Here is a 15,352-nt window from a genome sequence, read left to right as displayed (position 1 = left end):
AGAACCAGGTGAGCCACTGGTGTAAGTCCCAGTTGGAGATCAAAGCCCTGAGCACTGGAGAGGGCTGCTGGTGAGAGTCCTGAAGTCCAAAGCCCTGTGAACTGGGGCCGGCTGACAATACCCCAGCTCAATAAAAGAGAATTTGCCCTTCCTACTTTTGTTCTCTCTAGGCCCTAACAGAAGAGATGATACCTAACCGCCTTGGTGAGGGTGAGCCTGCTGTACTCAGTCTACTGACTCAAATGCTTATTTCTTCCAGAAACACCTTCACGGACACACCCAAAAATAACAGCTTAACAATTGCCAGGCACAGTAGCTTATACCTGTAATCTCAGCACTTTTGGAGGTCAAGGCAGGAGGCTTGCTTGAGGCCAGGAGTTCGAGACCAGCCTTGGCAACATAGCAAGTCCCCATCTCCATGTTAAAAATTAGCTAGTCATGGTGGCCTGTTCCTGTAGTCCCAGCTTCTTGGGTGGCTGAGTGGGAGGATAGCTTGAGCCCGGGAGGTCTGCAGTGAGCCATGATTGTGCTACTGTGCTCCAGCTTGGGTGACAGAGCAAAACCCTGTTGCAGAAAAAAAAAAGTTTTATCAGCTACTTGGACATTCCATAGTCAAGTTGACACAGAATTAACTATCACTGGGCTCTAGATTGCATGTGGTAGAAGCAGACTCTAATGAAAGAGAAAAATAAAGTTAGCAGGTAACTTATCCAATCAACAAAAAGTCTGGAGACTTAAATTCAGGAAATCAAGTCTCAGATCTGGTCATGGGGACAGTGTGCTTTGGATCCCACCAATGGCGTATCACCCTAGACATTGGCTGCCGTATTACTCATTCTTAATTTCACCTTCGAGTCACTCCCTCGAGTTATCCACTACAGGATGGAGACATTTGATTGGCTTTGATGAAGTCATGAGTCCATACTTCAGATGCTAGGGGACAAAGAGGGGAGCAATCTGTCATGGGAAATGGGGCTCTGATTCCCACCTATCTAGGCATTCGCCCAAATGGGAAGTGTTCCCGAAAGCTGGGTAGCAGAAGCAGTAAATATCTACTACAGTTGGGTATGGCATTCTAGGCTGATGACATTTTGATATTATTTAATTTTTGAATGTGTATTTTTAAGTTTGCTATCAATTTTGTGTTTTTAGGTAATTTTCTTTTTAACTGGATTGCTTTTAAGAATTTATGTGTTTGATAAACTATAGTTTCACTAGATGTGGTTAGATGATAATTTATCTGATCTACTTGGAATTCATCAGGCCTTTTCAATTTAAGGATGTTTGCTTTTCTTTAGTTCTAGAAAATTCCCAGTCATTAGGTCTTCAAATACTACTACTCCCCTATTCTGTCTTCAGAAATTCCTATTAAAAATATGTTGGAGTTTTCATTCTCTTTCGTGTCTCTACAGAGAGTCATACATTTTGGCCGCTTGACTCTGTGCTATATTTGAAGAGATTTATTCAAATATCTTGTTGAATTCTTTAATTCTGTCCTCAGTTATATCTAATTTGATGCTTATCTGTTTAATGTATAACTAATCTGTTAATTAGACAACTAATGTTTAACCTGTTTGATCTTCAGTTATATCTAATCTGATTTCATTATTTTCAATGATCATGGTTTTTATAAAGTTTTGATTCTTTTTACATCTACCTGTTTTTTTTTTTCATGTTTTCCCCCATAATCTTGCTAGTCCTTTTTTCCCCTTCCATTATTTTAGATATTCTTCAATTTTTCCCCCTAGTTTTTGTTTTGTTTCGGTATTCTTCCTTTAGAGCTTTGTTTAGGCAACTTTTATTAGTCTCTGGGGTCCTCTGGGTCCTCCCTTGCATTCTAGCCATCCTCTTGAGAGACTTTATGTGGCTGATTCATTTTGTTCAGGGGTTCTTTTCAATAGGAAGTTTCTGTCTCATGGTGCTTGTTCGTTGATTGTTTTCACTGAGAAAGTCCTTGGTTTCCTGCATTGTGAAAATTTCCCTTCAGGGCTTCTCTGGGGTCCTTGAAGTTACACCAAGGGGGTTGTGTTGGGTAACACAGGCAGGTGGACAGGATGAATACATTTAGAATTATAAACCACCTAAAAAAGTTGGCCCATCTCTTCTCCCAGTATGGGCCACTGGCCTGAGTTACTGTTTGTCTCTTTTCTTTAAAAAAATCATGAAATGTCGTGGGGCGCGGTGGCTCAAGCCTGTAATCCCAGCACTTTGAAAGGTCGAGGTGGGAAGATGACTTAAGATCAAAAGTTTGAGACACACCTGGCCAATAAGTTGAAACTCCATCTCTATTAAAAATACAAAACATTAGCTGGGCATGGTGGCTCACACCTGTAGTCCCAGCTACTTGGGAGGCTGAGACAGGACAATTGCTTGAAACTGGGAGGTGGAGATTGCAGTGAGCCAAGATCACTCCATTGCACTCCAGCCTGGGAGATAGAGCAAGACTCCATCAAAAAAAAAAAAAAAAAATCATGAAATTTACATGCTCCTTCCTGCTTCAGAGTCAGGAAGACTGGGAATTAGAAGTTTGCAAATCCAGTTGAAACAGGCTTTTGACAATTAGGTGACTTTTTGGCTTATGTAGAGGAAAAGGGAAGGGATAGCCTGGAAATGACCTAGGCTCTTATACCCACTGACGTCCCACAGTAGATGACGAACCTTTTTCTGAAGCCTTCTCCTTGCCTTTAACCCCTCCACCCTCTCTAGAACTCTCAAACACAGCTCCAGATTGATTGAGAATCACAGCTCGAAATATGTTGCTCTCCAGCTCAAAAGCCTGCAGAGGTTCACTTTGTGCCTCTGGTGGGAAGTCTGAAGCATTGTGGGTGGCAGCCTAGGCCGTTCATTTCTCCAGCTTTATCTCATCTGACCCTGCTTGACACATCCTTAAATCCATTCCGGCAGAACTTTCTTTTCCTCTTGGTCCCACTCCGAATTGTCCCTTCTGTGAACTCCCAGTGATATTTGCCTATGGCCCTTGCCTGTAGTATCCATGCTCTGGGTTGTATTGGAGTTGTGTGTCTGTTTTACACCACCCCTTCATTCACTATGTTCTTGAAGGAGGGAAGCCATGTCTGACTTACCTTCTATTTGCTGTGGTGGCAGGCGGAAAACGTCATGTAAGAGCCACTCCAGTGGGTCTCAGTGAATCAGGGGACTCCCAGTGCGCTTGCTGGTGATTGGGTTAAGCCAGGCTAGTGGCTCGTGTGCCATGCAGGGCAGGTATGTGCCCTTCAGCAGAGTCTCATGGGGAACACTGGCTTAGTATTGCTTTAGCACACAAGGGCTCAACTCTGGCAGTGAGGTGGGAGTACCGCGAGAGTGAGCATTGCCCCTGCACAGTGTCTCCATCTCCCCTGTTCCTGGGCCTCCTGGTTAGGCCCCACTCCACCATAACTCTTCCTTCAAGATACTCTCCTGGCCCGGCGGCTGTCTTTAAAGCCCCTGTGCAGCTTCAAGATGGTCCCTGTTTGGACCATAGCAAATCCTGCCTGGTACTGTCATCTGATCATGTGAATGTGCTGCCTTCCCAGTCAGCGCCTCCGGGGTGTCCTGGGCAAGTTGGCTCACTCATCCATGGGCCTTGCATGCAGCAGGGCCCACAACGCCTCTGTTGCTTAAAGGTGTCCATTCAAGGCTGGGCACAGTGGCTCACACCTGTAATCCCAGCACTTTGGGAGGCTGAGGCCAGCAGATCACGAGGTGAAGAGATCAAAACCATTCTGGCTAACATGGTGAAACCCTGTCTCTACTAAAAATACAAAAAATTTAGCCAGGCATGGTAGCATGAGCCTGTAATCTCAGCTACTTGGGAGGCTGAGGCAGGAGAATCAGTTGAACCCGGGAGGCAGAGGTTGTAGTGAGCCGAGATTGTACCACTGCACTCCAGCCTGGGCGATAGGGTGAGACTGTTTCAAAAAAAAAAAAAAGGTGTCCATTCAGGTCAACTTGTGCCCAGTACTGACCCCAGGGTGGACAAAACAGAGTCCATAAAACATTCAAGCCAACAGTCAGGAACCTGACATAGCTGTTGGGTGACCACACTTGTGTCTGGGAGGCTATCCTGAGCCTGGTACAGCACCTGGCACATGGGAAACTCTGTGTATGTTTTTAAATGAAGGAATGAATGAGTTGATGGGTGTGTCTTTTGATCTCCTCCAACAGATTACAACAGCAGTGAATTAAAAACAGCCTGCAGGAAGCATGAGCTATATGTGAGCTTCCAAGACCTGGGATGGCAGGTGAGTTCTCTGGATATGGGAGACAAAGGTCCTTTCTCAGCAGTTTGTTCTTATCAGAATGGTGGCAGCCATCACCAAACACCTAGAGCTAGAAGGTTGAGCTGATTCCTTCTGCGGAAGTCCTGAGAAGCCCTCCCAAACACTCAGGCTTCTGGAGGGAGGCAGAGGAAGCTTTGTCTGTGGGGCACCAAGCACTCCGACATGTTCCTAGGGTGCATGAGCTCTGTGATCCTCAATAGCCACACTTCCCAATACTCTTAACTCATCCTTTGTAAGCCCATATATTTATAGGCATTTAAACAAATTTGATTTATACAAAGAAATTACCTAATGGTTAACTTCTCCAGCGGCTACAGACTGGCTCACCCAAACAATGAAGAGTACACATTTGCCCCATACCTGAGAACCATCACTAGTTTATAAGGAAAGCAAGCAACTTTAATCATAGGTGGTGAGTGATAGAAGACAGCTTCCATATGTAGGTGGCATTGCTTCCCCAGGAGCACCGTAGGCTCCTAGAGAGGCTGCCTTGGGTCCAAGCACGTATTGTAACCTATGCACTTCCAGGCCTACCAGGCAGGTAGCAGCTGAGGCCCTCTGGGCCTGTGCAAGGAGCGAGGGCTCTAGGGTCAGATCAACGAGGTTCACCTCCTAGCATTGCCACTGGAATTTTTGGACAAATTCCTAAGCCTTCCTCCATCTGTCTCCTTGCCTGCCCAATGTGAAAAATACCTTTTCGTAGCATTCCTGAAAAGCACAAATAGTATGAGAAGTGCATGTTAATCTTTTGTTGCTTCCTCTGCATTAAATTAAGGACTGGATCATTGCACCCAAGGGCTACGCTGCCAATTACTGTGATGGAGAATGCTCCTTCCCACTGAACGCACACATGAACGCAACCAACCACGCGATCGTGCAGACCTTGGTGAGCTCTTGGAGACTTTGTTTTGTAGGTGGGAGTGAGTGAGACCAGCTGTCATTTCTAAGGTACCTTTCTCCCCTTCTGTTTTGGAACAGGTTCACCTTATGAACCCTGAGTATGTCCCCAAACCGTGCTGTGCGCCTACTAAACTAAATGCCATCTCGGTTCTTTACTTTGATGACAACTCCAATGTCATTCTGAAAAAATACAGGAATATGGTTGTAAGAGCTTGTGGATGCCACTAACTTGACACCAGATGCTGGGGACACACATTCTGCCTTGGATTCCTAGATTACAACTGCCTTAAAAAACAGAAGCACAATTGGAGGTGGGATGATGAGACTTTGAAACCATCTCATGCCAGTGCCTTATTACCTAAGAAGATTTTAAAGGACCTCATTCATAATTTGCTCACTTGGTAATGACGTGAGTAGTTGTTGGTCTGTAGCCGAGTTTGGGTGTCTGTAGTATAAAGTCTGGTGACTACAGAAACATAACCTTGAAGCTCTCCTCCCCCAAAAACCCCACCGAAATTAGTTTTAGCTATAGATCAAGCTATTTGGGGTGTTAGTAAATAGGGAAAATAATCTCAAAGGAGTTAAACATATTCTTGGCTAAAGTATCAGCTGGTTCAGTACTGTCTATCAAAGGTAGATTTTACAGACAACAGAAATTGGGAAAATGGAGGGAACACCTCTGTTCACTTTCATTCCCAGGAAGTTTAATTTCATATAGGACCCACAGCCAGGGCTCCATGGGGCACGTTCGTCTCAGTCATTGCTGTTGTTGTATGTTCGGGCTAGACTTTGCTGGTGTGAAAATATACTTATTTCAGCCAAAACAAACCATACCATTTCTACACCTCAACCCTCCATTTGCTGTACTCTTTGCTAGTACCACATGTAGACTGATTACACTGAGGTAAGGCTGCAAGGGGTGTGTAACCACGTAACACGTGAAGGCAACGCTGCACCTGTCATTGGAATTACTGAGATGGTTCTTTGACTTGCACGTTAACTTCTGGACTGCCGACTCTTAAAAGCAGAAGCGGTTCTCTGCTTTTTTTACTATCCCGCATGCCACACCACAGGGTCAGAACCAACAAAGGAAATAAAATGAGGAAGGGTGCCCAGCCTAGAAGAATGGCGTTAGAGGGATGAGTGTGCTGTTTATGAACTGAAATCATGATTTCCCTTGTAGAAAGTGAGGCTCAGATTAAATTTTAGAATATTTTCTAAATGTCTTTTTCACAATCATGTACCGGGAAGGCAATTTCATACTAAACTGATTAAATAATACATTTATAATCTACAACTGTTTGCACTTACAGCTTTTTTTGTAAATATAAACTATAATTTATTGTCTATTTTGTAACTGTTTTGCTGTAACATTGAAGGAAAGACCAGACTTTTTAAAAAAGAGTTTATTTAGAAAGTATCATGGTGTAAACAAACAAATTGTACCACTTTGATTTTCCTGGAATACAAGACTTAAGATGCAAAGCTGAAGCCACTCTTGACAGTTGTGCTTCTCTAGGAGGTTGGGGTTTTTTGTTTTTGTTTTTTTTAAAGAAATTATCTGTGAATCACACGTGATTAATAAAGATTTCCTTTAAGGCAGAGGCTGGTCGAGATGCTGCTGTTATCTTCTGCCTCAGACAGTGTAAGTGGTCTTGTTTCTAAGATTCCTACCACCAGTTACTTAGAGCCAAGTGTCCACATCCCCCTGCGCATGGGAGGTGGGTGAAGGGTATTGGATGCAAAGTGGTTACTATGGGAAGTAGCTTGATAGTAAAAGGACAAACACCTATCTTAGAGCTTAGTCCTACAAGTGCTTATTCCTGAAGGAGATAGTAAAAGTGTTTACTCACAAGGATAGCATGAGTGAAAGGACGCTGGCATCAACAGGTGCCACAGCTGTGCACATCAGGGCCAGAGCAATCCTGCTGACATCTGTCTTTGGTCTTGAGATCAAATGCATCCCATTCTTCATACATTAGAATGTCGACCACCTTGAAGCAGACCAAGTAGAGCAAGCCTCTAAAAGGACGACTGAGGAACAGAATCAGAAACTGTCTAGTTAGGGCCCTTCAGCGGAGCTGCAGAGCCTCCCTGGATACCCAGGCCTGGGAACGCCTGGTCTTGTCACCCCAGGAGACAAATACAACCGGAATCTTTCTATGAGTTAATGAAATACTCAGAACGAGCCTCGTGGAATTTTCCATGCCTACCCTTTCTACGGGAGACATCCAGTCTTAAAGTTCACGTGGACTCTGTCTTCATGTTAACGGGATGAACTAAAGAAATGTTTCACCCCGTGAGAAACAGAAGGATCCCCTGAACAGTAACTGACTTGATAAGGAATGAAGTTATGGCATCTGCATTCTCTTACTAGGCACAGTCAGAAGTACCGCTGCTTTCGTTATGGCTAACCTCTCACAGTGAGAGGGGATTCACAGAACAGAAGCTCCAGCAGTAGCCGTGAAGGTATCTTTCATCAGAGGTGTGGGTTTTTGCATTTAAATCTGCTCCATGCTATGGACCAACCGCAGTATTAAGTCAACTGTGACCTTAAGATCAGAGGAACGTCAATACTGCCACAAGGTCACCTTTCCAGAACTCATGGGCAGTTAACAAACTATGCTTTGGATGTGCTTTCTTTCACCAAAATCACTCAGGAGCCAAAAATAGTCCAGCAATTTGATTTCCCTCAACTCTATTTTAGTCTCAAAGGAAACCATTTCAATTTCATCAAGAGAGGGTCAAAGGGGATATATCGCCACTGAAAATATTTAGTTTACACAGTGACCGTGAGTTACACATTTACTTGGAGAAACTAAGAATCTGTAGAGTGTGTTGGCTTGAGAAACACACACACAAAGAAGATACCGCACGCTCTGTATGTTCTGCTTTCTGGATAGCTACCACCAGGAACCCAGTGGCCTCTGTGGGATTGAACTCCTAGACGCAGGGTGCAGGAGCCTGGCAGGAGAGGTGACTTCTGCATTTCTAGAGTTCATCTTTCGCTTGGCCAAGGACAAAGCGGTGTAACGAGTCAAGATCTCTGCCTCCACTGTGCTCACTGACTTTCTTCCCTCCTCGGAAAAGCAACAATGTAGGGTAGCCTCGAACCTTAAAAACACAAAAGAAAAAGTTTCCAAACCAGCAGCCCAGATCACAAACGTTTTCTAAATAAAACCAGATACACTCCTACTGTTGTGGCTGGAATATACGCTTCGTGTATATTCCATTAAAACAGGAGCAGACCGTTTAGAAAGCAAAGCCAGGGGGCTGTGTGTTCACTTCTTTATACGAAATGACATTATTTATTAAAGATTAGCATCAAAGGAACGAGTTTACCCTAAAGTAGACCCATTCAGTCTTTACTGTGCACACAAGCACCTGGGGATCTGGTGAAGATGCAGGCCTGGGAGTCTGCATTTCCAACAAGCTCCCTGGTGATGCCCTGCTGGTCTGCAGACCAGACCATGAGAGCAAGATCCTTGGGGATACATTTTTTAGTTGCAAATAGTTGCTTTAAGAATTTTAGGGCACAAAAAACAATTGCTATCTATTAATGATAGGGAAACTACGTCTGGGTTATGTTTATTCTCCATCTAAAAGGCTCCAAAAGTGTTTTAATAACGCAAAAGGAGAAATAAAAAGTACAAATCTTCCAGGCCATCAGACTGTGCTAACAGCTTGGAATGAAGGCAGTAGTTAACCTTCTTTCTGAAAGGGCCATGCCAGAGTCGGTCCTGTGCTTGGTTATGTTGAAATGATTCTTAGATTCAGCCACTGCATTTTAGAATGTTGGCTTAGGTGTGAAAAATGAGTGACTTGGGTATTTACGGCAAAGGCTACAGGCCGCTGGTCAATCATCAACAATGGTGGTGTGGGCAGCTCCACAGTCTATGGCATGGGATCTGTTACTTCACAGCCTTATACTCAGCAAGGCCTAAAAACCTGCACTGAACATGGATACTAACTAAAAAGCAGGCAGAGAAGAATGCCTTTCCTTTGAGAGAGGATCTGTTTTGCTTCTCAAAATAACTCAAAGGGACACAGAAACCACTCTGTTGAAGGATGAGGGCAGAGTGAGTGATCCTGGCTGAGTCACAGTTCCCTTAGGCTCTACTCCCCACACTCACAGCCCCCATCAGAGTCCATCCAAGTACCCACCGAATACTTGCTGCAAATATTCCGTTCAGCGGTGCAGTCTACTTCAGCTATCTTGACCCCTGCCAGACCAGGGAATTCCTTTTTAGAGAGTTCCTCCCAAGTGGGAGCCAGATTCTTACAATGACCACACCTAGGAAGAGAAAAATGGCAGCTTTGTTGAGATTCTGGGTCGAGATCATTCACCTACACTTTGCTGCCAAGACAAGCCCTGTTTCTTCTGTATGGGACAGTCAACAATTGCCTAGAAATTTAGAAAATATCAAATTCTCCCACTAGGTGCACACAAACTCTTCCTCCTCCTCCCATCCCAAACGACAAATGAAAAGTTGATGCAAGGTAGACTTTCAGATAACATGACAGAAGCTAGCCAGCCTGAAAACAAGTTGAGATCCTGAGACCATTTCCATGCCACGGTGAACTACACTATGTGGTTTGCAAATGGAGCAGGAGCTGGGGAACAGGGCAGATGCCACACGTTTTCTAAAAAGTCACTTGAATGCCAAAGACATTTTAGATTTGACTGCTTATGGTCTCAAAATTTCAAAACCATTTTAAGGCCTCCTTGGTACTTCAGTGATTTGGTGTGAGCGTCAAGGCCACGCCTAAGTTTGGTTCAAACCCTCCCTTCCACCCGACTTGGTTCCTGAGTCTCTTCTGACACCCTCCTGCCACATGGATCCCTTCAGCAAAACGGGATCCTCTTTCCTGATACTTGATCTGCGGAGCTTTCGGTTTTTAAATGTTGAAAATGATATGAAAGGCACTACTGTGCTTCCTGTGAGTCCTGTACTTAACTTTGTACTCCTGCTGTTTCTCAGAAACGTGTGGGGCGTAAGAAACAAGAAAACTGACACCTTTATCATGTTTAGATAAAGAATCTAATGCTGTCCTAAACACTGTGCTTTTCCAAATGGATTGTTTTATTTGTGAAGACAAAAAGTTACTCCCATTTTTCAGCTGAGGAAACTGGGGTTTCAAAGGAATTAGAAGACATCCAGGTTTACTACATGGATCTCACCCTACCTGCAACCCATTTGTGCTCTGGTCTCCAAGACCATGTGGCATGCAGGTTCAGGAAACTGCAGAGCATACAGAATGGCTAGAACAGAATCTACTGGATTTCTCTGTAACATTACTTAAAAGAACCGAGGAGCAAAGCTACATCATGACACTCATTGTTTAATGCAAAAAAAATTATATATATATTTTAAAAAGTGCAAACACCACAAAACTGAATGTGGCCATCATAATTTGCCTCTGTTTTTATGTTTTCTCCAAAGGTGATAGAACTTTAAATTAGCCTCATTCTCCATATGTAATTGTTGAGGCCCCTGAAGTTTAACATAATTGAATACAGGAATATAATGATAACGTTTCCTTATCTCCTACTACATGTAAATGTAACGTGTGCCCAACATTGAGTCTGGAGGGATGGCAGGTGAAAAACATGATGTGACTTAGTACACTAGGACAAAGTAGTTTCTAATTAAACAGCCACTTACCATGGAGCATAAAACTTGATGAAGGTTATTCCTTCTGCAATGGTGTCATCGAAGTTCTTTTCAGTGAGTGCCAACACAGTGCCCTTCAGGGGAGGGAAAAGCCACAGTTCAAGTACATCCCTTAAAGTTGAGCAGGGCCATGCTTTGGGATTGCAGACACACGAATCAGTAATTTTTTTAAAAATGCAGTTATGCATGCTCCTAAGTTACACAAAAATACCTACATAATCTGCGTTTCACAAGCTACACACAAAGGCTGGCTGCCTCTGAAGGGCAGAGAGATCAATACAAGTCCCTGGGTCCCGAGCCTGGGAGATGCTGTGAGGAGGTGGTTGGATACTGTATGGGGAAGGATGGCAGGTGGAGGGGGTGGCACACTGTCTTTCGGGGATGAGGCAGGTTGAAAATCCCCAGGCCACTGTTCTGACAACTTTCCAGGGCTCTGTGGTGTAGACCAGGCAGCCCTGGAGTCCAAGGCTTGAGTCTGCACCTCCAGGCTTGGAGTTTCCAGGACACCAGTGAAGTCTGATCCTCAGCGGCTTTTCTCACTGGCCACCCTGTTCTCCTCTCACCCTTCATGACATCCTCTCTATGCAACAGAAGGAACCGAGTTACCATAGTACAGGCAATGATATGTGTTTTACAATGAACATAAAAATGGAAAGCAGCCTCTTTTAGGTCAATTCGAAAAATGCTGGTGGAAGCTCTGGCTGAAGAATGTAAAGGAAAGGTGCTTTAAAGCCATTCTCTCTTGACAGTTCTTTACAGAATGACGTCTATGTGTTTCTCCAAAAATGGACCTGCGATTCTCTCCTGAGAGCAGGAATGGGATGATTTATCATGTGGCTAAGTGTACCAGGGCTGCTCCATTTGAGTCTGGCATCGAGTAACATATGTCAGTGACAGGGGCCAAGCGGGGCCACTGTGGAACACTACCATCTTTATGTCCAGAAACATGACGCCGCACTCGCTGAAAAGACCCACTTAATGGTGGAAAACTATTATAAATAGAAACGGTGCTGTGATGAAAACATCCATGGTATATAATTACACTCAATTTGGGATGACCTTTGTAACCACCATGACACATACACTCCTCCTACATATGCGGTCCTAACAACTACAAAATCATCTGTTTACTTCTTCAACCAAAACGTCAACTTTTAAACACCCAGGCCATCCCTGACCTATAAGAGACCAACTAGGGACGGAGCTGTGGGGGTAAGGAGGCCCCATGCGGACCCACCCAGAAAGGAGGGGGTTTGTGGCTCCACTGGTTTTTCCAAATCAAACTCCTGGCCTTCAAGGAGTGGCTTCTACCTGAAGAGGATGACACGAGCAATCTTGTCCAGTGCAGACCTCCTGCCGTAACCCCAGGCTCATGGACTGAACTGCCACTGGGCACTGCTGCCTACACAGCCAACAGACTTGAAGATCAACACCTTGAAAACCAAGCTCATCACCGTCCTCCCACTCTGGCCTCGCCCCTGTGCCGAGTACCATCCTCCACCAGATATACAGGAATCAAATTCGCCTAGGACTCTCTCCCTCCCCACTGCGGAAACTGCACGCAGCAGGCTGGACTCCTTATACTGTCTTTCTCTTCCTCGCCATCCCGCAGTCACAGCTGTAGTGTGGGGCTCGTCATCAGCAGCTTAATTCAGCAGCTTCCCACCTCCAGCTCACGTGCATGCCAGTCATCCTTCCTACAACCCCAATCTGCACAAAACCTCCATGGGCTCCCTGTGAATATGGGATACAGTTCATAATCCTTGGCTGGCCACCCACATCCTCTCAACTCCAGCTCCTACCTCTCCTATTCTCAGGGATCCTACATTGCAACCAACCTATCGCCTACCCTGGTCCCCCAGCCCCAGCTCCTGCCCTGCGAAAACACTGGCTGATTCTCAGGCCACGCCTCTGCTGGTGCAGCCCCTCAGTGGCAGTGCTGCCCAGCCTATCTGTCCAACACAGATCCATCCATCAGCTCCTTAGGGACACTTCCTGCCCATTTGCCTCCACCTCTCTCCAGCAACCAGCCCTGCACACACTTCTGCCCCAGCCCCCTGCCACTGGCTTGTGTGTCTTCTCACCAGTTGCATCAGAGACCTGTATGCTTAAGAGGCAGGAAACCGGTCTTATTTTTATTTCTTGGTGGCCTAGTACATAACTTGGGCTTGCGACATAAAAAGGGCTTGATAAAGCAGAACAAATGAATCTAAAACCTCCTGCTACCTGAGTGAAGGAAGGAAATTCCTCGGTACATCAGGACAGCCTTAAGCAGGTTACATCTACCGTCTCTGGCCTGATCGCTGCAGACGCCCTCTTGGCTAGGGTTCTTCTAGGGGTCTTTACAACAGGGGCAAAGGGAAATGCCAGAAGCAGGATCAGGAACAGAATCACGGCCCCAGGGCCAGCAGCCAAGATTTCACAGCAGAAACCTGCCGAGCAGAGTCACCCTTTAAAATGAATGAAGCAGAAAGGAAGGATTCTCTAGAGATTTTTGATACCAAATATTGTCTTGGGATTTGTCTCACATCTATTTCATGTTTTTAAAAGGGACGCCTTTGTTTACATACCCCTAAAAGCATGCAAAAGTCGATGAAAAATGTGTTGAAAACGCAGCTGTAGCCAACCATCAGAGTGACTGTCCCCAAACTCTCTCAAAGCATTTGAGAAGGCCCTCTGAGGGTGGGCAGGTGGGGGGCCATGGCCATTTATGGGGATCCTGACCCCAGCAGGCACCCACCTTGTCAGCCTCAGGCTCGGCTGCCAGCACCGGGGCCTCTGAGGGTGTGACGGTCTCCGCAGCTCCAGTCTCTGTGCGCTGCAGCTGTGACTCCACGTATTCCCTCAGTGACTCCAAATCCCGCTTTCCCTTGTACTGATCGACCTGTCCAAGAGACAGGCACGCTGCTGAGTAAGTCCACTTAGGTGTTCTAAATCACTGAAGCCTTCCTCCAACCCCTGCTTGCCTAGGTCATATCTCCCAGTTGTCTCAGCTGTGGTGCACACGCTGTGTGAAATCTGCATGTTTGTATTTAGACAGGAATGCAGGGAGGATAACCAAATGCCGTGGCTTTGGGGAGAGAACAGTACAGGCCCCTCTTCCCTCTGCGGGGTTATGCATCTGGAAGTCTCAGGAGGAGGCCTACCAGTGAGCTGTTGTGCTGATGGGGAACTCTGAGCCGCTGACCATTGGCCAGGGAAGAAGGGAGAGAGGCAGAACCAGACCAAGCACAAGCCTTAGCTCTGTTCAAAGGCCTGAAGGTTTGTGTTCATGACCGGAGTGCAGTTACCCTATGACTGTAAGATCTGGGTTATTCTAGTGATAACCTGGGCCATTGAAATGTTTCAAGGTAGTATAACAAATGAATTCATCTCCACAACCCAAATCTTATCAATTAAGAGAAAGACATTTGCTCTATTATTCACATTCCTCCAAACCAATGCCCTAACAATCAAGATTGGCAATTCGCAGTACCCATTAAACCACTTGGTAGCTCAGCCTGCTGGGGTTAAGAGATGAAGAACTCTCAGTACTAAGAAGTGCAGACATACCTTTTCCCCATCTCGGAACCAGAGAAGAGTGGGATAGCCACGAACCTGGTTTCCGGAGCAGAGTTCATAGTGCTGTGTACAATCAACCTGGGAATAAAAGGCAGATCAACTTCCCAGTCAGTTTCTTCACGAACCTTTTTGCTAACGGGACTACTGGATGCTTTGTACTTTACAAATAATTCTTTTCAAAATCCAGATTCTGTAGCAACTCTGCCAGCAAGGTGTAGTTTTTGAAGAGAATTCTACGCTAAAATATCCCTGAGCTAAAAGGGAGCAAGGGAAAGAGATTTACTTTAGAGATAAGATTTATTGTATTAATAGCTCAATTAAACATGCCAATTTTTAGGAAGCAACATTTTAACTCGAGCAAGTTAAGTCAGCACCTGGTAGCTGAAGTCAGGGTCCTGGCTTGACATTTGGTGGTGGTGATGCAGGCGGCGGGTGAGGGGCTAGCCTGGCTGTCAGTGACTAGGACCCAGACCAGTTCACATGCCAGCTTAGAACTTATTCTCAAACTTAAAGGGTTTTAAAATCAAGAGGGAGCAAGAAGTGAATTTTAAAAAAGGAGTCGTTGGTATATAATAAAGGTAAGACTGAAAAGATGTCAAGATTATAATCTGTCCTTAACTCCATAAATTTACCAACAATCACAGCTCTTCAAGCTTTTTATTTCATCTAAATCTTATAAAAATCCTGCTTGTCCAACATTTGCAGGAAATATCTTGCTTTAAGTCACTGCTTTCTTTTTTATTTTCTACCAGCACTAAAATAGGCAGGACTAAGTTGTTTTTCGCTATGTCGGCAAACAAGGGTAACCTTTCAACACCTAAGACCAATCAGAGAGCAGCTAAGGTGCTGAACTGAAGTACAGGGAGCCTCAGCCCAAGGTCGGGAGAGGAAAGCATTTTTAAGGGGCCAGTGTAACCCAGCCACATGTGCCAGGGA

The 15,352-nt window shown here is 45.1% G+C and overlaps 2 protein-coding genes across 3 annotated transcripts in view; one reads left to right on the top strand and one right to left on the bottom strand.

The window, feature by feature from the left end:
- Positions 1-6,782, top strand: part of BMP6 (bone morphogenetic protein 6) — a 161,753-nt gene extending 154,971 nt beyond the window's left edge. Inside the window, exons 5-7 of the mRNA XM_002746242.6 lie at positions 4,165-4,241; positions 5,056-5,166; positions 5,259-6,782. Coding sequence (XP_002746288.1) covers positions 4,165-4,241; positions 5,056-5,166; positions 5,259-5,408 — 338 coding nt within the window. The 3' untranslated portion in view covers positions 5,409-6,782. The remainder of the gene's footprint in view (positions 1-4,164; positions 4,242-5,055; positions 5,167-5,258) is intronic.
- Positions 6,572-15,352, bottom strand: part of TXNDC5 (thioredoxin domain containing 5) — a 32,020-nt gene continuing 23,239 nt past the window's right edge. For both annotated transcript variants that reach the window (XM_035294980.3, XM_035294981.3), the window contains exons 6-10: positions 14,408-14,494; positions 13,596-13,739; positions 10,847-10,929; positions 9,345-9,474; positions 6,572-8,294 (exon numbers count right to left, since the gene is read on the bottom strand). In XM_035294980.3, the coding sequence (XP_035150871.3) occupies positions 8,172-8,294; positions 9,345-9,474; positions 10,847-10,929; positions 13,596-13,739; positions 14,408-14,494 (567 nt within the window). In that variant the 3' untranslated portion in view covers positions 6,572-8,171. The remainder of the gene's footprint in view (positions 8,295-9,344; positions 9,475-10,846; positions 10,930-13,595; positions 13,740-14,407; positions 14,495-15,352) is intronic.

Source organism: Callithrix jacchus, chromosome 4 (genome assembly GCF_049354715.1).
Source record: "Callithrix jacchus isolate 240 chromosome 4, calJac240_pri, whole genome shotgun sequence".
Lineage (NCBI taxonomy): Eukaryota > Metazoa > Chordata > Mammalia > Primates > Cebidae > Callithrix > Callithrix jacchus.
The sequence above is the reverse complement of the archived record's forward strand: the minus strand, read 5'-3'. Positions and strand labels throughout refer to the sequence as shown.